The sequence below is a fragment of the Rhizopus delemar genome, genomic scaffold, assembly GCF_000149305.1.
Source record: "Rhizopus delemar RA 99-880 supercont3.6 genomic scaffold, whole genome shotgun sequence".
NCBI classification, from domain to species: Eukaryota; Fungi; Mucoromycota; class Mucoromycetes; order Mucorales; family Rhizopodaceae; genus Rhizopus; species Rhizopus delemar.
This window is the reverse complement of record NW_027137832.1, coordinates 610617-636156: the sequence shown is the minus strand read 5'-3', so window position 1 is coordinate 636156 and position 25540 is coordinate 610617. Positions and strand designations below refer to the sequence as shown.

At 34.6% G+C, this 25540-nt stretch overlaps 13 protein-coding genes across 13 annotated transcripts; 5 read left to right on the top strand and 8 right to left on the bottom strand.

Moving 5' to 3' along the window:
- Positions 1-66: 66 nt before the first annotated feature.
- On the bottom strand, positions 67-350 carry RO3G_08220 (uncharacterized protein; the record flags this gene model as incomplete). Its single annotated transcript, XM_067662810.1, has 2 exons — positions 67-132; positions 240-350. The coding sequence occupies 2 exons, from the start codon at positions 348-350 to the stop codon at positions 67-69; spliced, it is 177 nt and encodes a 58-aa protein (XP_067518911.1).
- Positions 351-851: 501 nt separating this feature from the next.
- On the bottom strand, positions 852-1163 carry RO3G_08219 (histone H4; the record flags this gene model as incomplete). Its single annotated transcript, XM_067662809.1, has 1 exon — positions 852-1163. One exon carries the CDS (start codon positions 1161-1163, stop codon positions 852-854), a length of 312 nt encoding a protein of 103 aa, XP_067518910.1.
- A 539-nt stretch (positions 1164-1702) lies between these two features.
- RO3G_08218 (histone H3) lies at positions 1703-2113 on the top strand (the record flags this gene model as incomplete). Its single annotated transcript, XM_067662808.1, has 1 exon — positions 1703-2113. The coding sequence occupies one exon, from the start codon at positions 1703-1705 to the stop codon at positions 2111-2113; it is 411 nt and encodes a 136-aa protein (XP_067518909.1).
- Positions 2114-3302: 1189 nt separating this feature from the next.
- RO3G_08217 (uncharacterized protein) lies at positions 3303-3768 on the bottom strand (the record flags this gene model as incomplete). The annotated part of the gene is made up of 2 exons (XM_067662807.1): positions 3303-3547; positions 3672-3768. The coding sequence occupies 2 exons, from the start codon at positions 3766-3768 to the stop codon at positions 3303-3305; spliced, it is 342 nt and encodes a 113-aa protein (XP_067518908.1).
- A 1130-nt stretch (positions 3769-4898) lies between these two features.
- RO3G_08216 (uncharacterized protein) lies at positions 4899-5153 on the bottom strand (the record flags this gene model as incomplete). Its single annotated transcript, XM_067662806.1, has 1 exon — positions 4899-5153. One exon carries the CDS (start codon positions 5151-5153, stop codon positions 4899-4901), a length of 255 nt encoding a protein of 84 aa, XP_067518907.1.
- A 3201-nt stretch (positions 5154-8354) lies between these two features.
- RO3G_08215 (uncharacterized protein) lies at positions 8355-8761 on the bottom strand (the record flags this gene model as incomplete). The annotated part of the gene is made up of 2 exons (XM_067662805.1): positions 8355-8608; positions 8719-8761. The coding sequence occupies 2 exons, from the start codon at positions 8759-8761 to the stop codon at positions 8355-8357; spliced, it is 297 nt and encodes a 98-aa protein (XP_067518906.1).
- Positions 8762-9245: 484 nt separating this feature from the next.
- RO3G_08214 (histone H2A) lies at positions 9246-9641 on the bottom strand (the record flags this gene model as incomplete). Its single annotated transcript, XM_067662804.1, has 1 exon — positions 9246-9641. One exon carries the CDS (start codon positions 9639-9641, stop codon positions 9246-9248), a length of 396 nt encoding a protein of 131 aa, XP_067518905.1.
- A 455-nt stretch (positions 9642-10096) lies between these two features.
- RO3G_08213 (histone H2B) lies at positions 10097-10453 on the top strand (the record flags this gene model as incomplete). The annotated part of the gene is made up of 1 exon (XM_067662803.1): positions 10097-10453. One exon carries the CDS (start codon positions 10097-10099, stop codon positions 10451-10453), a length of 357 nt encoding a protein of 118 aa, XP_067518904.1.
- Positions 10454-11576: 1123 nt separating this feature from the next.
- Positions 11577-12671, top strand: RO3G_08212 (uncharacterized protein; the record flags this gene model as incomplete). Its single annotated transcript, XM_067662802.1, has 4 exons — positions 11577-11695; positions 11765-12192; positions 12249-12434; positions 12574-12671. 4 exons carry the CDS (start codon positions 11577-11579, stop codon positions 12669-12671), a joined length of 831 nt encoding a protein of 276 aa, XP_067518903.1.
- Positions 12672-15491: 2820 nt separating this feature from the next.
- RO3G_08211 (uncharacterized protein) lies at positions 15492-16657 on the top strand (the record flags this gene model as incomplete). The annotated part of the gene is made up of 2 exons (XM_067662801.1): positions 15492-15597; positions 15651-16657. 2 exons carry the CDS (start codon positions 15492-15494, stop codon positions 16655-16657), a joined length of 1113 nt encoding a protein of 370 aa, XP_067518902.1.
- Positions 16658-19025: 2368 nt separating this feature from the next.
- Positions 19026-19494, bottom strand: RO3G_08210 (uncharacterized protein; the record flags this gene model as incomplete). Its single annotated transcript, XM_067662800.1, has 3 exons — positions 19026-19052; positions 19175-19308; positions 19479-19494. 3 exons carry the CDS (start codon positions 19492-19494, stop codon positions 19026-19028), a joined length of 177 nt encoding a protein of 58 aa, XP_067518901.1.
- A 1281-nt stretch (positions 19495-20775) lies between these two features.
- RO3G_08209 (uncharacterized protein) lies at positions 20776-21927 on the top strand (the record flags this gene model as incomplete). The annotated part of the gene is made up of 2 exons (XM_067662799.1): positions 20776-20857; positions 20912-21927. The coding sequence occupies 2 exons, from the start codon at positions 20776-20778 to the stop codon at positions 21925-21927; spliced, it is 1098 nt and encodes a 365-aa protein (XP_067518900.1).
- A 133-nt stretch (positions 21928-22060) lies between these two features.
- On the bottom strand, positions 22061-23452 carry RO3G_08208 (uncharacterized protein; the record flags this gene model as incomplete). The annotated part of the gene is made up of 4 exons (XM_067662798.1): positions 22061-22275; positions 22335-22642; positions 22696-23338; positions 23389-23452. 4 exons carry the CDS (start codon positions 23450-23452, stop codon positions 22061-22063), a joined length of 1230 nt encoding a protein of 409 aa, XP_067518899.1.
- Between the last annotated feature and the right edge of the window lie 2088 nt (positions 23453-25540).

Sequence of the window (25540 nt, the reverse complement as noted above, 5' to 3'; positions counted from 1 at the left end):
ATTAAACATATTCGTCTGCTTCTCATAAATATTCCAAGTGGGATCTTCTTTGAGTTGCTTCGCCCACTACTGTGCTGTTCCTACTTCAACCTGAACCTTGCGAGCAGAGGGGCGGTCCTCCACAACTTGATTCTGTGGAAATAAAAGAAAGCAGCATTTTGCTTGTCAGAATACACATTATACTTTCTGCCACTTGCCACTTCACTTGCTAGTTCCTCTGCTAGCACCTCCATCTTTACATCAAGTTCTTCCGTAACTTGAACAGGAAAGCGGCTTTGGTAAGCCCGGTACTGAGACAAGGTCGTCAAGGTGTCAAGATTGTAAGGATCGACTTCCTCTTTCAAGTCCATCGACTCATTTCCTTGTTCATCCACAATAATACCTCGTTCATCTTCATAAAAAATTAATACTCATCTGATTGTAATGAAATGAAAAATCCAAAAGAATAAAAAAAGGAAAATTGAAAATGATCAAAACGAACTTTGGTAATAACAAAAGCGAATTTTGAGCCAATAAAATCCGAGCATTGGTCGGAGACCAAAACGAATTTAGTTCTGAGGAAAACGAACATTGGGAGGGGGGATCCGCTGTACTTTTGTTTCTTAGCTTCAAAACAGGCTTTATTTCAACTCTTTGCTGAATGGTTCATGTTTTCCCTGGTCCATTTCAAATTACTATAAAAGGAAATAAAAACTAATGCATAAATCATAAACTATGTTTTTTAAAAAGATTTTATTGAATAAAAACTTGAAGCTAAAGCTATATACAGAAATGCTAAACTTGTTGACAAGTTTCTTTGACAGAATATTTGGGAATAATAAAAAAGATGCGATTGAGTTTGTTTAGATGATTTAACCACCGAAACCATAAAGGGTACGGCCTTGTCTCTTGAGAGCATAAACGACATCCAAAGAGGTAACAGTCTTTCTCTTGGCATGTTCAGTATAAGTAACAGCATCACGAATGACGTTTTCAAGGAAAACCTTCAAGACATTACGGGTTTCTTCATAGATGAGACCAGAGATACGCTTGACACCACCACGACGAGCGAGACGACGAATAGCAGGCTTAGTGATACCTTGAATGTTATCACGAAGAATCTTTCTGTGACGCTTAGCACCACCCTTTCCGAGACCTTTACCACCTTTTCCACGACCAGTCATTTTTAATTGATGTAAATTATATAAAAGAAAAAAAAAAGGAAAGGATTGTCCTCCCTCCTTTTATAAGTTTAGAATCAAGTCACACGAAAATCTTTATTAATTTGGATGTCTTTTTTTTTTTTTTTCAAAAAATTTAAAAAAAAAAACTTTTACTTTAAAAAATCCACGGTAAATGAAAAAAAAAATCGCGAAGATTTTTTTTGCTTTAAAAAAAAAGTATTCTTGCTCATTCCTTTCTCTATTTGGTTAACAATATGTTTGCAAATTCTCAAAAAAATAAATCTTCATAGAACTAATGGTACAAAGTTGATCATTTTATAAGCTTTGTTGTCCATTTTTATTTCAAATATATGTGTTTATTTGAATGGTCAACTTTTTTTAAAAAAATAAATCTATTTTTTAAAGCCAAAACGCGAAATATTTTTTAAAAAATAGCAAAAAAAAAAACCAGATCATTTAAATGTCCGTCGCAGTTCTTATAAATAGAGGAGGAATGAACTTGTTTCCTTTTTTTAATTTTTACATAAATTTAATCAACAATGGCTCGTACCAAGCAAACTGCTCGTAAATCCACTGGTGGCAAGGCCCCTCGTAAGCAATTGGCTACTAAGGCTGCTCGTAAATCCGCCCCCTCTACCGGTGGTGTCAAGAAGCCTCACCGTTACAGACCCGGTACTGTCGCTCTTCGTGAAATCCGTCGTTACCAAAAGTCTACTGAACTCTTGATCCGTAAGCTTCCTTTCCAACGTCTCGTTCGTGAAATTGCTCAAGACTTCAAGACCGACTTGCGTTTCCAATCCTCTGCTATTGGTGCTCTCCAAGAAGCTTCTGAAGCTTACTTGGTTTCCCTCTTTGAAGACACCAACTTGGCTGCTATCCACGCCAAGCGTGTTACTATTCAACCTAAGGATATTCAATTAGCTCGTCGTCTTCGTGGTGAACGTTCTTAAATACCCAAACAACTTACATAAAAAAGGACCAAACGATAAATATTTTTTAATATGAAAATCTTTTATTTCATTTGTACAGTTTCATTTTCATAAATAAAAAAAAAAGGTTAATTTTTCTTTTTGAAAAAGTATATATTTGAAAAGTCTATGATGTCACCCTGAATGTTGATCATTTGGATTATATTTAATGCCAAATAATGCTTACAGAAAGATAAAAAGCATCACAAAGTGATACCATTCATATGACTTTCCTTTTTCAACTAGGAGCGAAAAGTGAACCGAGAAAAGCAATATGCTTTCCTATGCTTGTGCGACATTGCTTGTCATAAATAGTTGTGTTTCTTATAAAGACACAAGCTTAGAAAAATACAGTAAGCAGTTTGAGTCAACGATACGAAAAAAAAACACAATAAAACTTCGCTTGACCTTTCCCTTCAAAACTGCCCAGAATTGCTCAATCGGGTTTAATTCTGACGAACACGCAGGAAGATAAACAGGTGTATAACCTCTTTTTTTAATCATAGGATTTATTATTTCTGGGACATTGATTGGGGCATTGTCCATAACGATAAAAACTCAATTCATTTCAGGGAACTCGTTCATGATGTCCATGGTATCATTAATGAAATTTAGATAGTGGCCAGAAGTAGCTTCTTTAGGAACAAAAATTCTATTCTCAGGTGCTTTTTTCGTTGTGACACCTACGACCCTCCTTTTTTTTTTGACATTTCCTGGTTCTCGCAAGCTTATGTTTACTATACTAAAAGCAGAGATTGCATCAATAATTGTGTGCAAAACAACTTTTGCTGAAGGACTTGAATAACAACTGGTGGACCGCGAGCTGCCCAACTACGACTTCGACGCATATTAATGTCAAATCCAGATTCATCTATAAATACACAATTCTTCAAATAATCCATGCCGTCATTAACCCATTTTTCAAGCCATTCTGCACGAACATCAAGGCTTTTCTCGCTGTTTCTTGCGACAGGATGATGGTTTACAGCTCTGATGCTGAGGTTACAGTCTTCCTTCATAAACTCTACTACTCTTGACTTTTTTTATTTCTAGACCAGCAAAGCTCTTTGTCAAATCATCCACTGCATCCTGAATAAATGCTCAAAGATTTTCATCAAAAAAGATGATCAAATGCTCTTTATGTGACTCGTTGAGTTGACTGACCGGCCTATTAGGAGTGTAGCTGGTTTTCTTTCAGAGGTATATTTTTCTCTGGACCCTTATCGTATGCTTGCTTCCATTTGCGTGCGGTGTCATAGTTTACATTCGCAGCTTTGGCTGCCTTCTTCGGTTTCATAAGCTTTTCTGTGATAAAATAAAAGTATCTATGACGATCCTCGTTCGTGTAAATATTGTACTGAGTGGCTCTTTCTTTCTTGGGAGGGGCCTCCTTCATTGTTACGTCCTGAGGAGCTTCTAATTCAAAAAAAAAAAAAAAAAAAAAAAAAAAAAAAAAAAAAAAAACTTTAAACAACCATATACTGTAACAGTCACTATTTTTTAACAACTTAAAAGACTTGATGGAAAGCTTCTTTGTTACTCTCCTTTTTTTTAGTAGTTGCTGCATTTGATTTAGATGCTTCACCGGAAGGTAAGCCTTTTGGTACTGACATGTCGGTTGTTATTTTCTTTACCATTTTTGTTTTACTGTGTTCAGATATGAATTATCGCGTCTCCTTTAGCAACAAACAAGCTTTCAATGCCTCTTTGGACATATAGAAAATAGCAGGGGCATGTCTCCCATTAACATGAGCTTGATGTTTGATCCAATTGACATGATGAATAGCAAGCTTGGAATATCAAGCGTCAAATTTCATTTTGTCTGCAATCTGGATATTGGCTAAATGTTCATTAGCCTATTCAGGAACACTTCTTTGAGCAAAAAGGTATTGAAGAATGCTGATAGATGAAGAAGACAACATTTTATATATTGTTGTCAGCAAAAGTGTGTAACTGCGAATAAGGCAATTGATAAATCAAAAACATTCATCGAGGTGCGACTGCTGCAATTTATGGTTGTTTAAGGATTTCCGACTTTTACAATCTTTATTAGATAAAAAATACAAACAACAGCAAACGTCAGAGGTCCATCCAAACTTTGAAGAAGGGAGTATGACCTTAGCATTATCCAATATAGCCAAATAACTGTTGGAAAAAGATGCTAACAGCAACGTCGAACTGTGTAAGCTTTGCTTATCATCAACAATTAGCTTCGTCAGTCCCAAAATCAACTAATAAGTTGGTAGTGTGATCCAAATCATACAGTGGCTGTAAATATGCTGGTTTCCAAATATTCTTTACAGTCGTTTTAATTGTCATCACCCGCTTGCTTATCTTTTTAGGGCCTTCTTTAATGTCACTTGCCTTGTCAACAGGCATAGGACAAAAACTTGACTTGACAGAAGCTGCAGCTGAATTGAAAGCAGTCGGAACAGGTTTGCTAGGCTTGGGAGGATTTATACTTGTTTTGGAAGTAGTTGTGCTCAACACCACAGTCGAAAATTTATGTTTTTATTTAAAAGATTAATGCAATCGGTCTTTAGGCCATTAGTTGCGAATCAAGGTACAAAAAGAGGATATGCATGACACGAAAAAAAGCCCTAGCGACCATTTGATGGACCAAAAAAGAAGAGAGAGATAAAAGCAGCCAAAAAGAGAAACCAAAAGAGCTATTCTGTAGATCATCAAATCCATGGTCTCCTCTGCATCGTGTACTAATGGGTGTGGCAATTGGAGGTAGAAGCCAGAGGGAAGATCCGAATACATTTCACCGAGAACAAGAGAGCGACCTTTCATGCCAAAGCAGTCCAGGTGAAGGATCGTGGGTGTAATCACCATCAGGGTTGCATAGATGATCAAATTGCCAAAGGATGGTACAGAGACTGACCCAGAACGGAGGACAGCGAGCAGAAGGAGAGACAAGAAACAACAACAAGTGGTAGTCGATGTGCAGCTCGGTAGAACCAGCAGGAGGGAAAGGAACACAACACCAGAGAGCCGATGGGACCTGAGGACAGACCATGAGATGCGCACGAATGGTATGAACAAACAAACAAGCACAGGGACGAGGATTGCTAGGCTCGACTCCACAGCAGCAAAAGTTGATTTGGTGATACGAAAAGAAGACTTGGTTGATTCATCCAAAAAGGGTCTTTTGATGATAGGTGCATCAAAATCGTCATTGCTATATTCAAGATCATAGTCCTCAAGAGCGATCTTATTGAACACGGTAGGTTCATCTGATGTAGAGATACCAGTACTACTTGTAGTAGTAACTTCAGAATCTGTAGCTTTTCCTTTGTCTTTAAGCCTTTTTTGTGATCCACTCTGTGTAATATTTTCCCTATTTATGATGGGGTTTCATACGTTAGGCTAGCTGTTTACCTACATTAAGCTTTGCAATGCAACTTACTTTTTCTTTTTCTAGCTGTTAAAGCAGGTTGGAAGTTGTCGACTGATTTGTCTTCTACATTAGTTCAAACAAGTCTATAATAGTACCAATTTTATGGTCAGCAACATTTCGATCCATTATTAGATATGGAGCCTACCACTTTCGCTCTTAGATGGCTTCTTTTGGTTTGAAGAGAATAAAGTATCCTTTTGCTTTCCTTTCATTTTCCAATGCGTTTTCATGAGTGAAATATACGAATAAAAAGAAAGAGTGTTTCCAGAAATTGATTTAAATGTTAAAAAGAGATACTCTCATCCTACTTATATAGATTTATTCAAACACAGCTACAACCAAATAATAACAATGCGCCTACAATGAGCTTACACCATATAATCGCTTGCAATAAAAGATACTTGTTTTCTAGATTCATATAGAATAATGATTATAGTGGATAGGACTCGAGAAGTTATTAGCGTCTGAATTTGTCAAGTTCTTTATTTTTTTTCATCAAACCTCAATGATAAATATGTTAAGAACAAATTTGATGAGCATAAAATATTGGACCGTCATCTTGTAATGTCATTGCATAATGATTATATATTCACTGATCAAAATCTCCATTAAAGGTCCAATGAAACTTTTTTAACCATACCAATTTTCGCAAGATTTATATTCTAAAAAGGTATGGTGTTATGAAAATAGCATAATATGATTTTAAAAGTATGTTCGCATGGGTGTTTTATTACAACAGTGGATAATTTGACTAGAGAAGCCATAAAGAGCTTGATTACAAGCATCAGCACTTCGACTCAATAGGTTTTCATTCGACGATGTTTGAGCTTTCCTTTACTTATGGCCTAAAACTGCTCAATCGGGTTGAGCTCTGGCGAACAAGGAGGTAAGTGCATTACTCTATAACCTACTCTCAATTTTTCTTTTCATTGGATAAGACTCATGAAAAGTATGTATAAAAAGAATTTGAATATTTTAAACAAAGTTGGCCATTTAATTTTTCTATTGAAAATTTCCATGCTTAAAGAAATAATCACTGATCATTTTTAACTTGTTGCTTTTTTTTTTTTTTTTTTTTTTTTTTTTTTTTTTTCATTTATATAAATTGTAAAAAAGTCCCTCCCCATCGTGAAATGGGTTAGGACTGCGAAAAAACCCTCCATCGTCCCACCCTCCAGCCGAAGCCTTTGGCCAGTTAGGTAGTTTTTATTAAAGAAAACCCTCCCGAAGTCAGGCAAAGAAATGCCTATCATCGCACCTTTCAACTTGCGTCTACGAGTGTTCAGATAGTTCTTTGAATGAAGGGGAAAAAAAAAGCAGGGAATAGAAGCTTTATTTATACTTTTTTCAGGAGAATTTCTGACTGCTTCTTTTCAAATCATATTTTATTGGTCAATCATTATTACAATATGGACTTGTGATCATTCCTGACAACTAGAGGCTATCTTACACATAAACAAAAGGGACTGCCTATTAAAAAAATTATTAACAATGCTATAATTGGTATAGATCATAGTACATGAATAACTTGGGGGAAAAAAAAGAAGCAGGCTCTTTAAAGCAAAGTTTAAAAAAATACAAAAATGCAGTACATGACTTACAAAGCCTACAATAATGGAGGCGCTACATGTAATCATGTTATATGGTACTTTTTTTTTAATTTGTTTATTCATATTTGGTTGATTAAATTCGTGGTAATGATAGAACGACCATATCCAGCAAGGATGCTGAAGCAGATTCTTAATCTATTATATGTATACTTAGAGTACGGCAATTTTAACTACTTTTATTTTAAGCTCCTTAGATTTCACTGCGTTCATTAACCTAGTGGCGAACTCTCAGGATTTGAGGTTGTCTTTACTATTTTGTCACTTTTAGGCTAATAAAGTGTTTAGACCAAAATGGCAAAGATTGGCATACACACTATACGTAGAAAAAAGAAAAAAGAAAAGATTGCATCTACACAACTTTTTTTAGTTATATCGGATATATACTGTGTAAAACTGAATAAATATTGAGAGCAGAGTCGTCATAAGGACTTTATGAATAATCCAGTACTTTTAAGATTGCTTGCTGCTATTTTGATTTGATGAGTGAAAAGAATCAAAGCTTGATTATTTGATCAAGCAGTTAGCTACAATAATCCATTACAAGATAACTACCCATAAGACATTCGTCCATGTCTATGATATCAAGAAGCTTACTTATAAACCTTACAAAGTCGGCAGTAGTTGTACCTTTTTCTACTGACTTGTTACTCTTGATGGCAGTACTCTCCTCCATATCAACATACTCTGTAGTAGGCTCTTCAATAATAATGTCGCCTGCTCATTGTCTCCTGCAAGCTTTCTTTCTTTTTTTTGTTGTTGTCTTCATTGCAGCCTCATCAATAAAAATGCAGTTCTTAGTGTAACCCAGATCCAAGCCTTTCCGCTTCATGAACCTCTCGTACCTCGTTTGCAAATTATTGCCAGAGTTTCTTGTCATAAGTTTGTAGGTTGGCTTCTTTATTGAAATGAGTATTTTGTTTCCCAAGTGCTAGTTCATTTGAGACTTTAGAATCTTCAAGTCCTCGAACTGCGATTTCAGAGAATCAATAATGTCATCAGCACAAAGTAGTGAGTCTTTTTCTACTATTTGTTGAATGTGTTGCCCATGCTCAGGAGTCAGTGAGTTGGGTCGACTGGGATGTCTTTATAACTTTTTTAAACTACCTTCCCAGTTTCTTGATAGTGTTTCACCAGCGCATAACAGCACGAGAGTTAACTCCAAGATCCTTTGCATGCAAAATCACTTTTTCTCTTGCCGTAGGACCCTTGATCATTTGGTTAATAAGTATCTCTCTGGTTTGGTCGTTGTGGTCTTTGTAGACGCTGCTTTCTTGACCGCTTCTATAGCCTTTTTTGTTGAATCTCTTGCAGTAGCTTCTTTCTCTGCTGGTTTGAGACTCAAGTAGGGCTTTTGGCTCGTTATGGTTTCAAGTACTACGTTTGGATCACTGATTTCGGTTAATACACCTTCCATCTGATCGAAGACTCTCTCTCCATCCTTATTGTAGACATTATCGTGTCCGTCTTTATAAAAAAATACTTTTTGTCATGTTATTAAATTATTAGAGCGAAAGGAAAGAAATAAAGCTTTTACATCATAGCCGACAATAATCCCTCAGTAACGCCAATTTGACTTGGTCCAAAAAGACAAAGTAAAGTTTTAAAAGCGAGAATCATTTGCTAGTAAATTGTCATATATTATTCAGGTAGCGCCATTTGTCTCTCGGAAATCGCTACTTATTTTTTTCAGAACGAACAAAATTTACCAGCCGCATGGTATAATCTTTCATGTATTTATAATGAAAAAACAAGCGTAAAGGATTAATATACTAACATTATTTTTTGGTCTTGATACTAATCACCTACTGATTATCTTGTATTATTTACCAACAAAATCTTTTATAGACCTTGGCTTTAAATACAATCTTGGCAATGTGACAGAAATATAAAAATGCAAAAAAATAAATTCTATTCACTGTTGAAAAATGAATTTTTATTTACAATAAAACCCAAAAAAAGGATGTTTTATAAATCTCCCTTTTTTGTTCGCTAGCTTTAATTTTTTATACAAAAAGTAGGCGTGTTGCGTATAGTAGTATTTTTTGGTGGGAGAAGTGGATATCAAATTTTATAAGATGCTATTTGAATGTTGTTGATGAATTTAAAGTTCTTGAGAAGCACCAGCCTTCTTGGTCTTGGTAGGCAACAAGGAGGCGTGGATGTTGGGAAGAACACCACCTTGAGCAATAGTGACATGACCAAGGAGCTTGTTTAATTCTTCATCGTTACGGATGGCCAATTGAAGGTGACGAGGGATGATACGAGACTTCTTGTTATCACGAGCAGCGTTACCAGCCAATTCAAGGATTTCAGCAGCGAGATATTCGAGAACGGCAGCGAGGTAAACGGGAGCACCAGCACCAACACGTTGGGCATAGTTACCACGACGAAGAAGACGGTGAATACGACCGACAGGGAATTGAAGACCGGCCTTAGAAGAACGGGTTTGAGACTTGGCACCAGCTGCAGATTTTCCACCAGATTTACCACCAGACATTGTTAATATATTTAGATTTAGTTTTATAAAAAAAAAAAAAGAGGAGGAAAAAAGTTCAAGACCGCTCTTTATATAGGTGAGAGAATGCGTGGTTTTAAAGTTCCGCACTTCTTTTTTTTTTTTCAAGTTCCATTTTTTTTTTTTACAAAAAAAGTTGGTGGTCTTTAGCATATGGTTAAGGGGATGTAAAGCAACCAAAAAAAAATTTTTTTTCACAATTTTTTTTTTAATTTGAAATCATAAAATTCAATGCTTAATTCCTTGATATCACGCGTTTGTTTCGCGAATCGTTATACTCGTGTTTGAGTAATCAAAGCATTTGTTTTTGTCCTGCAAAACAAGGTTTAAAAAATCCTCTTTTGGAAAACAAGTCACATTTATAAATTGGATATAAAAAGTCAATGGGTAATTTTTTAGTATTTTTTTTCTCCCAATTTTCATAAACATATTTTATCATGGCTGCTGAAACTGCTACTAAGGAAACCAAGAAGGCTGTTGCCAAGACTGGCGACAAGAAGAAGAGAGTCTCTCGTCGTGAAACCTACTCCTCTTATATCTACAAGGTCTTGAAGCAAGTTCACCCCGATACTGGTATCTCCAACAAGGCCATGTCCATCTTGAACTCTTTCGTCAATGATATCTTTGAACGTATCGCCTCTGAAGCCTCCAAGTTGGCTGCCTACAACAAGCGTTCCACCATCTCTTCTCGTGAAATCCAAACCGCTGTTCGTCTTATTCTCCCTGGTGAACTCGCCAAGCACGCCGTTTCTGAAGGTACCAAGGCCGTCACCAAGTACACCAGTTCCAAATAAAAAGGACAACATAATGTAATGGTGCATTACAATTTGAGAAGGATAAAAAAAGCATTATTTTCCCTTCTCATCTCTACAATTCCCACTTAACGTTCTTTTTTTCTGTACAGTTCTATATCTTCATTTTTTTACATCTTATATATAACATTTTGTAAACAAAAAATCTTCAAATAAATTTCAATCAAAAAAAGCAAAATTTATTACGATGTCTATATTTGGCTGTTTGTAATCGCGTGTATAAATTGTTAAATAGCAAGAACTGCTGTAAATGATGAGGAATTTCAACAATTTGCAGTAGCAGGACGTGAAAGTCCAACACGCTCTAACATACTCCGACGCTTACATTATTTGCAGTGAGTTAAAATATTTTTTGCGTGTTTTTTAATTACAAATAAACGCGAATTTTTGAATATTATTTCTCAGTAGAGTGCAAACTTCAAGGCGAATCCATCATGAGCCACAATTCTTTTTATTTCTCACACAAATCGTCTTGTTGCATTGGAAAGAAATGGACAATAAATAATTGAATAAAATGCACTCAGTACCAAGGCGTTTATAAATTCAAAGTATGAAATTAAAAAATGGTATCAAGATTGTATTTAAATTAAGATTGATTGAGTATCTTTAGCTGTAGAAGATGTTCTAAACATCTAAAGTTTAATGTGAAATGAATACCAAAATTACTTGCTTCACTTTTTGAATTAATGGTGTATGTCCAGAAGTACTTCTACAGTAAAGAGAATAACATTAAGAATAGAAACAATAGCATGCTATGCAACTGAACCATGCCCCCTTTTCTTCCTTTTTTTTTTTACTTTATCTTCCCATATTTTACACAATGAACATTAGAGATTTTAATTATTTTCTTGAAAGAAATGCGTAATTAGCGCAGTAAACAGCGTTCAATACTTTTTTTTTCTAGCTTTAACTAATTTAGCCCTGTATATTTAATAATTACGTAGCTTTTTTAAGCATAACATTCACAAGGTTTCTAGATTGTCTCTTGCGTTTTAAGGAAAAACTAAATAGAGAAAAAAGGAAGGAATTTCATTTGTTGAAAAAAAAAAAAAAGTACCCCCGTCTGTTTAGTAATTTTCTCTCTTTTTCAATTCTTTCTCTTTTTATGAGTCAAATTCTTGAACGTATTGAGCCTTTACTTTTAAAACTAGAAGGCTTTATTCTAGCTATTGCTGCTGACGTTCCTACAGAAACTGATTGGGCTCAGTCTTCTTATGGATCTTGGTAATTAGAAATACAAAAAATCACTTGTAGTACAAAAGCGCGCTTGTTGGTTAAAGCTTTTTTTTTTAGGTACAACGATCCTAGACAACATGGTCTTGAGTTATTGTTTTTGGCAACATTTTATGCTTCAATAACGTTTATTCTCTTTCGTCGTGTATTAAAACCAGGAAAAAGACATTACAAGTTACTTACTGAATTTCAACCACCAAAAAAAGCTTCTTTAACTGAAAAGAGTATGACTATTGCATTGGCTTCTTCACTTTCCTTAACATTGATTCACAAGATCATTCGAAATCGAGTATGGTTCATGCTTCAGCCTTGCCATATCAGTGGTCTTCTGCTTGTGTTTGCATTATTATATCCAAACAAGCAATCGCCTCTTCCTCATATTTTGTTCAACATTTACTTGCATCTTCAATGGGGAGCTTTAGCTGCACTTGCATTCCCTGATTTAAGAGAACATTCATTGATTGGTGAAACTTTTAATTTCTTTGCTGGTAAGAAAACAAAAAAGTTTAAATCATAGACAAGTATATATTTATATTTTCTGTAGAACATGTTTTATTACTTATTGTTCCGATTTATATGATTTATAGTCGTCGTTATGTAGTTTTACCTAAATCAAAAGAAATTCTGTTTTTATCATTTTTCAGCTATTGCTTCTTCCATACGCCTGTTCTCCATACACTCTCATTGACATCTGGATTTAACTTGAATTATATGTGGACACCTCCACCAAGTAAGAGAAGAGAAAATGAATTGACAATGTTTTAATATGATATTAGTTAAATTACTTTTAGATCTTGGACCATCTTACAGAATTGTTATGTATGGTGTAGCATTCATTTTAAAATTCATTACTCGCTTTATTTGTGTAGAAACAATACTTACCCTCATGTCTCACAAACAACTTCAAGCAGGCAAAAACAACAATAACAATAGTCAGATCCACAAAAAATCAAAAAAAATCAATTAAATGACATTCATCCTCCCCTCTTTATTTTTTACAATAGAAAAAAAGAAAAATTTGTTCTAGTACACATTTTGTTTATTGTTATAAATGATCAGGGAAATAGAGAATGCGTAAAGAAAGAACCCTTGTTTGATCTATAAAGAGGTTTGTCTATGAAACCATGACTTTTTATTGGACTGTATGATTTGTGCAATTTTGCATCAAGACCAAGTGAGTCCCATGTGCGTTATTGTTTATTTCATTTGTGTAACTATTCAACACATAAAAATAGACCGTGTGGATTATACTACGGTAACGGTTGGGTAACAATGCAAATCTTGTCATTTAGCAAATGATTGATTCCAAAAAACGTGAAAATCACACGCGGAAAGAGAGAAGAGTCATTTTTTAATCTTTTCATTTACTTTTTGGAAACACAAAAAAAAAGTGAGCTCTTTAAGTAAAACAAAAACATTATTTTTAGAACTAATTTTTGAAAACTCAATGTCCCTGATCTGCCCCTTGAAATTTCGTTTCGTTGACAACGAACCATACATACCATTTAGTCACGCTAATGATTTTGCAAACGAATTACAAAGCTTTATTTTTATATTTTAAATGTTTTGAAGAAATAAAAAGGAAAAGAGAATCAATAGGCATCATCGCTGAGATAAATAGATGCACTACAGATATGTGTTTTTGGAATTGGTTACATGACTTGTTGATAGTTTGATGGTAGTATCATTTTTAAAGCCAAAAAAAAATGTCTTTATATCTAATTTAACATAAATTTCAGTTGAAATATTTAATACTCTCCTAGCCTCAAATATCGTAATATACATACTGTTTTGTTCTTTTTTACTCTATAAAACCATCAACATTATGATAGTACGTGCCATTATAACACAAAGACTGAGTGCTTGACAGACACTTTACTAAATATTTAAAAACTTTCAAATAGCGCTCAAAGTAACAATTTCTCTATAATAAGGATCCATTCTATGCATCTTATCCTTTTGAACTTTTGAAAGATGATAATTTTAGGACAAATCAAAACTTCTTGCTCTATAAATACAAATGAATATAGAAAAAGAAAAGATGTTTTTGGCTTTATCCATGATTATAGAGCTATGTCTAAACGACATTCATGTCTTAAAATCAAGTTTGCCACGAAAGATAGATTCTGACTATCTTTTTTTTTCCTGCGTTTATATAGAAACTGAACTATTTGTTCTTAACCTTTCGTAAAAACATAAACCAGGAATAAATTTGGTCAGTAAACTTCTGTTGTAAGTTATATGTATTATGGAGGTAAACATCATGGTGTTAGTTGGTAAACTTTCATTCTTGTTCATTTTTCATTTCGCTTAGATTCCTTCCTTTTTTTTAGGTAAGATATGCATCAGAATTACCCATAGCGATTGCGAGTGACCAGACATTGCAAAATCAGACACTATGTCTTTCAAACTTCTATTCAAGGTTTTTATCGCCAAGAGAGGTTCGGTATACAGTCGTTATGAACTCAATGGATAGAATCATTATGTATTGTTTCTCTGTCAACAAAATTGGAGATTTTTTAAACTTGTATTTATTTATAAAGTTCATTTGAGCGCGTGATGTTTGTTACATTCATTCTCCTGAACCTGTTCGATTTCGTAAAGAATTAATGGAAATAAAGAATCTCTTTGGATTCAAGGATGAAAAAGAGTCAATGAAACGATGTATGGATGATAACCTTCTTATCGTTTCTAGAGTCAATCCACAAGAAACAAACAATGTAGAGGTTGAGAACAAGTAGCTGTATGCAGCTGAAATGGGTCTAGTTCAAATAGGATAGAATATAGGATTGGTCAACGAAAGGAACCAAGACGAGAGGGAGAGGGCAATTGCACGATTTGAAAAAAGGAAATCTCTGTAAAAAGCTTAAAAGAAACAGCAGATGAGTATTCATAGTTTTAGGTATTTGAAGTCGGCTGTGTATGTTGAGACGGTGGATCGTATACTTATTTATGAATGCCTCGGAATAAAGTTTTCTTGGTCACGCAAAAGGAAAAGCTGTTGAACCACAACTTGTTTTTTAAACCGCAAGATCCAACAATTAATCATCGTAATTTAGCCATAATTACTTTTTGTTTGTACCTACACACGAAAATCAGAAAGCCTATATTAATTCTTGAAATTCCAAAAACAAACATCTGAGTGGGAATGATCTTTTCATATCCATAAGAACGCTCTACCTAAAGGGAAGAAAGAAAAGAAAGGTTGAAATCCTGATGAAAGCCATGATCATCCTGACTCATGTTATCCTATTAATCTAAGCTTATTTCTTATTTTTTTCCCATATTCTTTAGTTAATATTACCAGATAAGGGAGGTAGCAAGATTAGTGCTTTTTTGCGCCGAGGTTTGAAGTTCCTTGTTTCAACTTCCCCGAAGTTGGAGTAACAGTCAATACCAAGGAACTGGAGCGCTTGGCACTAAGTCTTGGACAATTTTTTCCCCCTGTATTTAACTAAAGCAAAAACGAAAAAAGAAAAAAGAAGGGCTACTAAATTCGTTAATGATCAGCTTAAAGTATGTATTCTTTATGAACAGCATGTTGCTAATAATGCGTTTTTTATTAATCCACTCCTTCATTTTTCTCTCCAAGATGTAGTACAAACATGCTGTTTTTGGATCCTTTTCAGACAAAGCAGGGTCATTTTTTTTTTCTTTTTTACTGCGGTTATGCTCTCTCCCAAATAAACATACACAGACGTGATTTTGTGTAATGCTGAAAAGCATATAAAATGAAGGCCAATTTTCTTAAATTTTTTTGTCGATCTTTTTCATTTATTATAAAAAAATGCCATCAGAAAAAGAAGCTTGCTCTGTGTCCATCGAACTTTTACCAGAATTCGGTTGGTCAATTAACGGCCAACCTGTTTATGGTCCTGGATCAGTATTTCAAGGTATTGTTCATAAAGATGTCTTGAACATAATATAATTGACATTAAAATATTAGGTTACGTGAAAGTAAAGTGTTTAGAAAACATACCACTTGAGAGCATTCGAATTGCTTTTTATGCTGTTGAAACCATACCTCCTTTTGACGTCCACTTTGGCACGTTACGCACGGCCAAGAACACACTTTTCAGTGTTCAGCTTACTCTTTGGGATTCTAAAAAGAATGATACATTAAACTTTGATCAAAATGACGGCACAACTAGACTTCCATTCATCATTCAGATGCCTATGGTTCAATTTCCTCCCAGCTTGAGCCATACACTTTATCGATGCGACTTTCAATTGATCGCCATGGTCAACACATCTTCAGCAATAATCAAAACTGAAAGATCAGTATTATGTATGCCTTATGTTGAAACTCATTTATTAAAGACGCCTATGATGATCTCTGTCAATAAATCTTCACTTTCTGCTCAGCTGAAGATGAGTGCCACAGAATTCGTTCCCAGCGACAGCATAAGTTTAAGTCTACACGTGGGACAGCTTGGAACCTCTAAAAGAACAGAGTACGTCACTGTGCAACTCAAACTCATTCGAACAGTTACAATAAAAATTTTTGACGACATACCTGATGATGAAAAAACAGTAGCCTCCGCCTTACATAAGCTACTTCTAATTCCTACTTCATCAAATGGATCCTATTGCGATGGTGATTTTACTTTACAACTTCCAGCTGACCTCTCACCTTCTTGTGATTATGGAAATATGGTCAACATCTCTTACAGACTCCAAGTAAAGGTTGAACAAAAGGGTCCACTTGGCGGAATCTGGAATTATACTGCAGCCTTTGAAGACATACCAGTGACAATAGGAACTCTTGGTTATGGAATTCGACTCTCGGACGAATTTAACACATACTCTCAATACAAAATTGGTGATAATAACAGACTAGTTGATGTGCCTGTTCCAAAATTTATGAAAACAATTGAATATGAAGATGCTCTTCCACTTTATGACTCTGTACGCCTACCAGATTATGATCTCATTAATGCTATAACATGCTGAAACAAAAAAAAAAATAGACTACAATTCATTCATTCTAGATCCATTCATAAACAAGACCACCCCTTCCTTCTTCTCTTTACTGCATTCAACTTGTATATTCTTCCTTTTTTAATTTCATTCTTTTATCTTCATTTTGTATATTATTTATAAAAAAGTCTCTTTCTCATTTGAACAATAAAAAAATTTATTTCCAAAACACAATTAAAAACAGTTGCACAAAGTCTAACAAAAATTTTTCCTTTTGCTTCTCGTTCAACATCACGGCCATCCCCGCCGTTCGATTCAAAGAAAAAAGATTTTCCATTTATTTTCTTAATAAGTTTGTAATGTACTATTATTGTTTTAGTGAACAATACGTTACGCGTTGATGATCCTATTACTCCGCACTCTTTATTTTTTTTATTAAAATAATAATTTTTTTTTTTTCAAACAAATAACGCACGAACCCTTCCACATGTACTTCATATAAAAATACATGCTACAAAAAAACTATTTCATCAGATGGCGTTTCTATTTTAATTTCTAGTCAAATCTGATTCCATTCCTCTTGCTCGGGTCACACATACATCTGAGCTCCTGGATATAGAGCCTTTTAAGCTCGGTTCACCAGGTGGAACCTTCTAAAGAGAAAATAAAGAGCTCATCTTATGCTGTGTTCTCTATTCTAGAAAACTTTGTCCAATTAAATTACTGTATTTGATTAAACCATAACTTTCTTTCTATGCTTACTCAACCCAAAAAGGTAAAGGTCTGGGGATGCCTAGAGTGTTCTTTGTCTCTTGGAAAAAAATCAGACAATATTTCGATTGCTTTAGCTCCATTATTGAAGTTACAATTATGTTCCACCGACAGGTTCATTCATGTTTTGAATTAAATCATTTGCTGTGATCCAAATCTTTTTTTTTACTTAAATCAATGTGAGTTGTTTACATTTTCCCTTTGCCTCATGTAAAGAAAAATGAGTTGAATTTTCTATAGTATTCACTGTTAGACGCTAAAAACAATTTCTATCACAAAAAAATAATTCTGTCAAAACCATAAAATATAAATAATTTTGAAAAGAAAGCTTTTGGTAACTCTTGCCACAATGAAAAATAGTGTATCTCTACCAATGATAAGGTGATGAGAAGCAAGAAGACTATTGGAAAATTTAATCGCATTTTCTATAAAATACTATCATGCGTTGATTTTGTTCTAAATTTTTGAGCTTTTAAGGAACCATGTAATACAAAGGGCAACACAAATACGTTGGTTCAAAAAGGAAATCATTCCATGTACTAGAACAAAATTTGAGCCATTAAAGAAGGTTCATCGTATTCAATCCACTTTCTCCTTTAACTTTACTTTTAGTCCCTAGCTACCTCAGAACATACTATTCCAATGCTTATCATAACTTACGACATCAAAGACTTTCCGCTTATAAATAGAGTAGTTTTCCCAAAGCATAAATTTATCTTTTGCTCAGTCTTTCTACACATCCTATATTAATTTGTAAGACTTAGACAGTTATTCAATTTATTCAAATAGATCTTAAGTCAGTTGAAAAAAAAATATCTTTGTTTTACTAAAAATCATGTATCCTGGTATTCTTTTTTCCCTCTTTCTACAAAGAGATATTGCTTATTTACTCTATATTAACTAGCTATCATGCCAATAGATATCAGTCAAAACTCTTACCCATTACTTTTTAATTTAGATTTACTTTCTATCTAAATTCTTCACGAAAGCTTACTGTTGGCTGAAACATAAACATAACAAGTATTTGCAGTGTACAGAAGTAGACAAAAGGTATATATCTTTCTTCAGATCTTCAACATGTCTCAACAATTTCTATTTTTTTTAGATATCACGCAGCATACATCATCAGAGTGCGTCATCATCACACTCTTTGTGTCATATAGCATCTAAATGAATGACCTACACTGAATGTTTCTTAGTCATACCTTGCTATTATATTATAATCAAACTTCCTTTTATTTTTTTTAAAAAAAGGAGAGATAACAACCACGGTTCAATATATACTCGCTTTTGTGTGCCTATTTTCATATCTGTGCAAGTCTATGGTTTCTTTGATCCGTTTTTAAAAAAGTAGGGCACGTTAGAGCATGTTTTATAAAGTAGCACAAACTATTGAAGGAGTTGGTCTTTTTTATATAGTATTAGCTTTTTGAAACCAATTGGCGCATCTGATTTTTTCGTTTTGCGTATTGACTTTTCTGGTTTGCTTATGAGAAAACACTGTTTTTTGTTAACAATAAAAGTTTTATTTATAACATAGTTTGAATTTCATTTAACGCTTACAATGGTGTATGCCTTGTGACACTTGAATAAAAATCCTCCTAGAGAAAAAAAAATGTAACATAATTTACTAAAGTATGGGCTCAGAGCCAAACACCTATCAAAAAATGAAGCAGAATGCTTAATCCAGTTGTAGCAGTCGTCCACAGTTACCCACTCTGATGACTCAGTAAATCTAGCACTCAAACTATTTATTCCAGTAAGGCAATCTCTCTTTACGCCAGCTTTAACTTTTGACCAAAAAAGTTCAATTGGATCCAGGAAAGATGAGTAAGGAGGCAGGTAAACATCTTTGTATTCGCGTCTTTCAATGAGTTCTTGGACAGCAGCGACCTTGTGTATAGCGGCGTTATCTAAGATAAGATAGCGAACAGATATTTCATGCTCATCAAGTGTAACTGAGGAGATATTATGTAGGTTTGGGACGGGCAATTATAGAGCTATATGTACGCCTTACCGTACCTGCATATATGTATACATACGTACTTTGGCTGAGCCCTATGTCTTGCTTCTTGTTACTTACTTTTCCCACTTCTCATTGTATTATCATCATCTATCTACTACATCTATTCAACCAAATAAACCAATATTGTCTCGGTCACTCCGTCTTATGATACACTCACTTGCACTGTCCCTCCTCCCATCATACATCTCAACTCTTTACCCTCGCTTTGGAGTAAGCATTCGAAAAAATTGACACCTTAAATCATATGTAGGCACGTACAAGCACAGATAGCAATAAAATGAGATCATCGAGAAATGATAGGTGACGAAAGAATTATGTTGACAATGAATTTATGGGAACGATGTTTGGATTGCCACCCAAAGGATTCTAACTTATATTTGGATGATAGATTGACGGTTTTATTTTGTGTTAATATATGTGATATTGTATGATCTATAGTTCAACTTACTTTTTCTAGTCTCCTTTGTTAATGAAATAAAAGAATCAAAGGTACATGAAAAAGCAGAGGTAATAAGGATATTTATAATTAATAACGAGTGTTAAGTATCTAATAATTAATCAGTTTTTTCTTTTTTTTCTTCAGTCAAGGCGACACTCTTTCTCTCCTTCTTCGATCAACATAGAGGGGAAGCACCAGAAGGAAGATTTTTATTCAAGTGCCGCAAGGCATACACCATTGTAAGCGTTAAATGAAATTCAAACTATGTTATAAATAAAACTTTTATTGTTAACAAAAAACAGTGTTTTCTCATAAGCAAACCAGAAAAGTCAATACGCAAAACGAAAAAACCAGATGCGTAAATTGGTTGGAAAAACTAATAAAAATTAGCTTGCCTTAAAAAGAGGTCAAATGAAACCTCAATCCGACATATAACAACAGTCTAAAATGGCAAATTTTCTTAAAAAAAAAAGAAGGATGGGAAATATCTTTGGCTGCGGCAGTGTTGTGTACCAGCATCCGAATGTTTGTAGAGTGAGTTTAAAATTGACTGCGCGATTCAAGGTCCTTGGGTGGGAAAAGGAGAAAGATCGCCAAGTCAGGCATTTGCTTGGTTGATACTTGGCAAACAATAGATTTTGTATGATAAAAAAAGCATCAAGAAAAAAGAGTATACTGGATGTGATATGCAGATAAATATTTCTATAAACTTAAAAAAAACATATTGTATTGTACATTAACGTAACATTGTCTTGTTTCTGCTTTGTTTTCTTTTTGTTTTATTTGGCCAAGCGCATGCCAAACTAGGTTCAGGATTTGACTTGAAAAGTCCGAAGACTTTGAGTCATTATATAAAAACGGGGAACAAAGAAAAAGTTTCAGAATAAAACTTCATTTTTTTACAAGTAAACAATTATGCTTGAAATAAGCTTATTACCAGAGTTTGGTTGGTCTATTAAAAATGAACCTGTCTATGGTCCTGGATCAGCATTTCAGGGTAACATGGAGATGATTTATTATTTTTTGTACATGTGCTTATCTCATTCTTTAGGCTTTGTAAAGTTAAATATATCAGAAGAAAAGCTTCAGGCATCCAATCGACTTCGTATTGTATACCATGCGACCGAAGCAACGTACGGAGTTGCTGATATCTCACCCATTTACAGCAATCAGCTATTTGGATCACAAAAAGTACTTTGGAAAAAAAGCAGCGGATGTCTGATTAAGCCTCATACAGAGATTGTTTTTCCTTTCATTATTCAAATGCCCATGATCCAATTCCCTCCCTCGACAAACATCACATCCGATAGTAAGGTCTTGGCCTATCATACCAATTTCACCCTTTCAGCTTTTCTGGACTCTGAAAGCGGAGATTCAATCATAAAGACACACAAAAAGATATTGTATATGCCGTTTATAGAGACCACGGTTTGCAAGCAGCCTATACTGATTTCTTCAAAAAAATCTGCCCATGGTGCATCGGTCAGTCTATCTGCTATGGAATATCTCCCGGGGAACTCAATTTCTGTTAAACTGACCTTGGACAGCTCTCTCCAACCTTCTATTGATTCAGTATCTATAAGCCTTTACCAAATACAGACATGGCGAAAGATAATAGAAAAAACACGATTATTATTCAATACTGAGAAAAAGCACAAACATCTTATTTCAGACCAATCTACCAAAATCGAATCCGAGGCATCTTCACATCAACTCAAGCTGGACATTCCAGTAGAAACAATACCTTCTTTTTCATACAGCCCGGTATTTACCATCGGATATCAATTACAAATCAAGTTGAGAAAGAAAATATGGTCACAGTCCATTGAATTTCCGAATATACCAATTACTATCGGTACTTTAGGATATGGCATTCGATCTTCAGAGGAGATCAAGGTGTATTCAAATTTTAAGAGCGTCTTTTCTGAAGAACGACAGGATGATGGTATGGCTACTTTACCGGCTCCTAGATTTTTAGATGTAGTTGAATATGAAGACAGTTTACCAATTTATGAAAATATTAGACTACCAACTTATGAGCATGCTACTGTTGATATATGCAATTAAAGTATACTATAAAAGTATGCAAAACAAAAGAGGAGGAAGGACGGAACATGTTTTTGTCAATTCATGTATTGCTTTTTAATATTTATGTGTTATGCCAATAAAAGAGTGTTTTTTTTTTATGGAAAAACTACTATTACTCTTCATTTCCCTTATGTGTAAACTCCGGTGTGATAAATAACTTCTTGACCTCCTGAGGAGTAAATCCGCCAGAAGAAGGATGGACGTCAGGGAAGAGTTTGATAAGCATTTCAGGAAGAACGCGTTTGTTAGCGTTAGGATCACCAAGTATATATTCATAACCCCAGTTTGTTAAATTGGTAGGTGTGAGCTCTCTGGCTAATATACGATCTACATGGTGAGGAGAAGAATTAAGTAATCCATTCGATGTCATGTATCAAATATCTTACCACCACGTAACAAGTTCACCGCATCACTTAAGATAGCTCTACTCATTGTATAAGGTAAGCGAAGACCAGTGACCTTGGTTCTTTCAACCATCAAACCAGTATAAAGCTCAACACAATCAGGGGTACCATACAGCTCTTTCAATGCTTGCTGAACACTAGGTTTTTCTGAAAAGTCTTCAAATGTTTCCAATGTTGTCAAGTTTAAAAACTTTCTGAACTCGTTAAAGGTACAGACGCCAAGAGCACGAGCTTGATTGATACCAGCAATTTCAACATGTTCCAATGCTGCAGGTGTATTTTGTCCATTTCTGATAATATGTTAGAGTCAGTCATGATTCCTTACACACAGTAGCCTTCTTACCCAATTTCTGATGCATATTGAGTATATCCTGATTTTAATGCTTTGATGATATCACCATCAGGGAAACTACCAGTTTTGATGTCACGATGAGCACCAGCAATAGGTAAGCCTTTCTCCAATTCTTCTTGACTAGCATGTACAAAATGCTCATTGAATTTTTTAGACATGATGTCAAACAAACTTTCGTTATCAACGGAGGGTCTTTCCGCCTTGGGCATGGTCTGTACAGGACATTGCTTAGATGTTCCATTGCCAAAGTCCCCTCCAAGGACCGACATGACTTCAGAAATCCATTCAGAGTCTTGTTTACCAATAGCCGGATGCCAACGGTAAATGATGTTGAACTCAATCGAGACAGCATTACCATAGACAGGGCTCTCCGCTTCAGCCAGTGGATCCAAAAAGAAGTCTGAATCGGCTTCTGTACCGATGATCGTACGGACATAGTCATGGAGGATAGCATTGGCATAGCAGCCATTGTTAATCAAACGAGCCGTTTGGAAAAGTTTTTCGTCTTGCTCTTCTTCTGTCGCCAAGGCTTTACCAGGGCCATAGGAGAAACGTTCGTTTTCATTGATTTCCAATAGCTTTTTGGCAATGTAATTATGGTTACGAGAGAACACAACAATCAAGGCAGACACACCTAATCCACAGAGTTAATGAATGCTTTTCTTTTATATCAAGTATGTTTACCAGGTGGTTGGATGACAAGACGCTTATCGTACCATTGATCAGGCTTCAACAACCCACCTTTCATTTGACGAATGGATATTTGCTGTTCACGGTTGTTACCGTAAAGTATCGATCTAAAAAATTAAAGTTGAGATTAATGAAAATACAAAGGCATTCTATTTCTATTTACAAATCGGCATAACTCGTAGTCAAGTTGCGTTGAGGATTCGAAGGATCCGTGTGGAATAAATCATGAGTGATGATGATGGCCAAGTACAGCAACAACATGTTAATACCACTCTTGTGTTCAGTAAATTCATCATCTGGCCGTTTTAAAAGCTTATCAAAGACTTCTTTAGCTGGCGGAAGGTTCACATTGTTATTTCTTAAGCTTCTAACTGTCCTGACGTAATTGCTCCCAGCCTTTCCCTACATTTATCATGTTCATCCTTTGTTTCAACTCAGCCAAAAAAAAGGGGGACTTACGACATCAGGGAACATAATACTATTTTGAGAGCCATCAGCAGTACGGAATTGATGTCCTACATAGTTTGTATATGGCTTTGGTATATCATTCTAAATGCCAAGGATGAGCATCAAAAGTTCCTTATAGGTGTATTTAGACTTACGTAAAAAGTAGTTATCAAAGGCTGTGTGACGACAGTGATTAATTCTTGATAATCAGGGCCTAATTGGCCCAAGATGTTCATGACGGTTTCAAAAGTATTATTTCGATCATTGACTGGATATTTTTTACCGAGCAAACTATTAAAAAGAAGGATACGTTGGAAAACAGATTTTTGCTTTGACTTGACTTACCGTTCAGAAATAGCTCTTACTAAGGTTAGTTGTTGATTGATGGGTAAGCTCAAGACATCTTTGATGGAACCAGTGTTTAAAGGAGTAATTCCTAAAGCATATTTTATGTTCTCTGTCAGTGCCTCCCAAGTCCATCTAGCACCCGTAGGTTGACTGGATTGACTAGGATCTAAAGCAACAGCCTTCTTTTTGTCTTGTTTGACCTTGACATCATTGACAATCAAATGAAGGCGTTTCAAGAGGTCCTGATGGTCATCACAACATTCAATGTCATAAAGATGATCCTTGACATCTGTCTGGACAGGTAGTGTATATACGAGTTAGTAAGTACCAAGGTTTACACATGGCCTTATTCTATATACCTTTGCCGGGTGAATTGGAGTTAGAATGTACAGCATTGTAAGAATAAAGTTGAAAGAAAAAAGAAAGAAACAAGTAAAGAGGTATTTAAATGACAAACGCGATTAAATTTGCTTTGCTTCTTTATTATTATTATTTGATATATTAGCAATGCACTTTCTTTTTTTGTTTTGTTTTGAATATAAATAAATCAGAGGCTTTTAGATTAAGCTCACGTATGTTCCATTTAGTATGATTTATTTACTGTTTCACAATTATGCGTTTACCAAAACAGAATTTTTTTTTGACGATGGCTCATGTCAAATGCTAATTAAAGTCTGTCAACGAAGCCTCTTTATTTTTTATATTTTATTTATCATATGCCCCCGGTAGTTGTAGTTTCATGAAGCATAAAAAAAAAAAAAAAAAAAAAAAAAAAACAAAAAACAAATAAGAAAAAGGATCATCCTGTTTCATAAAAATGCATTAAAATATACTGTGCTCTTAAAAACACAAATAAGACCATTGGTTCTTTAAGGTGCATTTTACTCACCAGAATTTATCTATACGCTCTAAAATCTATTTGCGAAACGAATTCTAATTTTTATATCAAATTTGATGTTCTGTGAAAGAATGTCCATTTGTTCATTTCATTTTATAAAAATTAGTGCTTTAAGATGCAGAAGCTTGTTTCTTGAAACGATTTTTTCTAAAAAAAACAAAATGCTTCAAATAATGAGACTCTTGCTCTCAATCTAATGAAAGTTGAAAGGAAGCAGAATGATTTATATAAAGTCACTAGTCTGGAACGACACGAATGACTACCAGGCACAGATATGAAATCCATAAAAAAGAACAAGAGCCAAATCTAAAAAGGGTTGTGAATTTAGATACTTTCAAATATTCTCTAGAAAAAAACTTAATGAAACTAGGGACATCATTAATGTTGAAATAGTGCATAGACTCATCAGGTTCATTGTTATGAAGTATTTTTTTAGAGGTTTTTATTTATAAA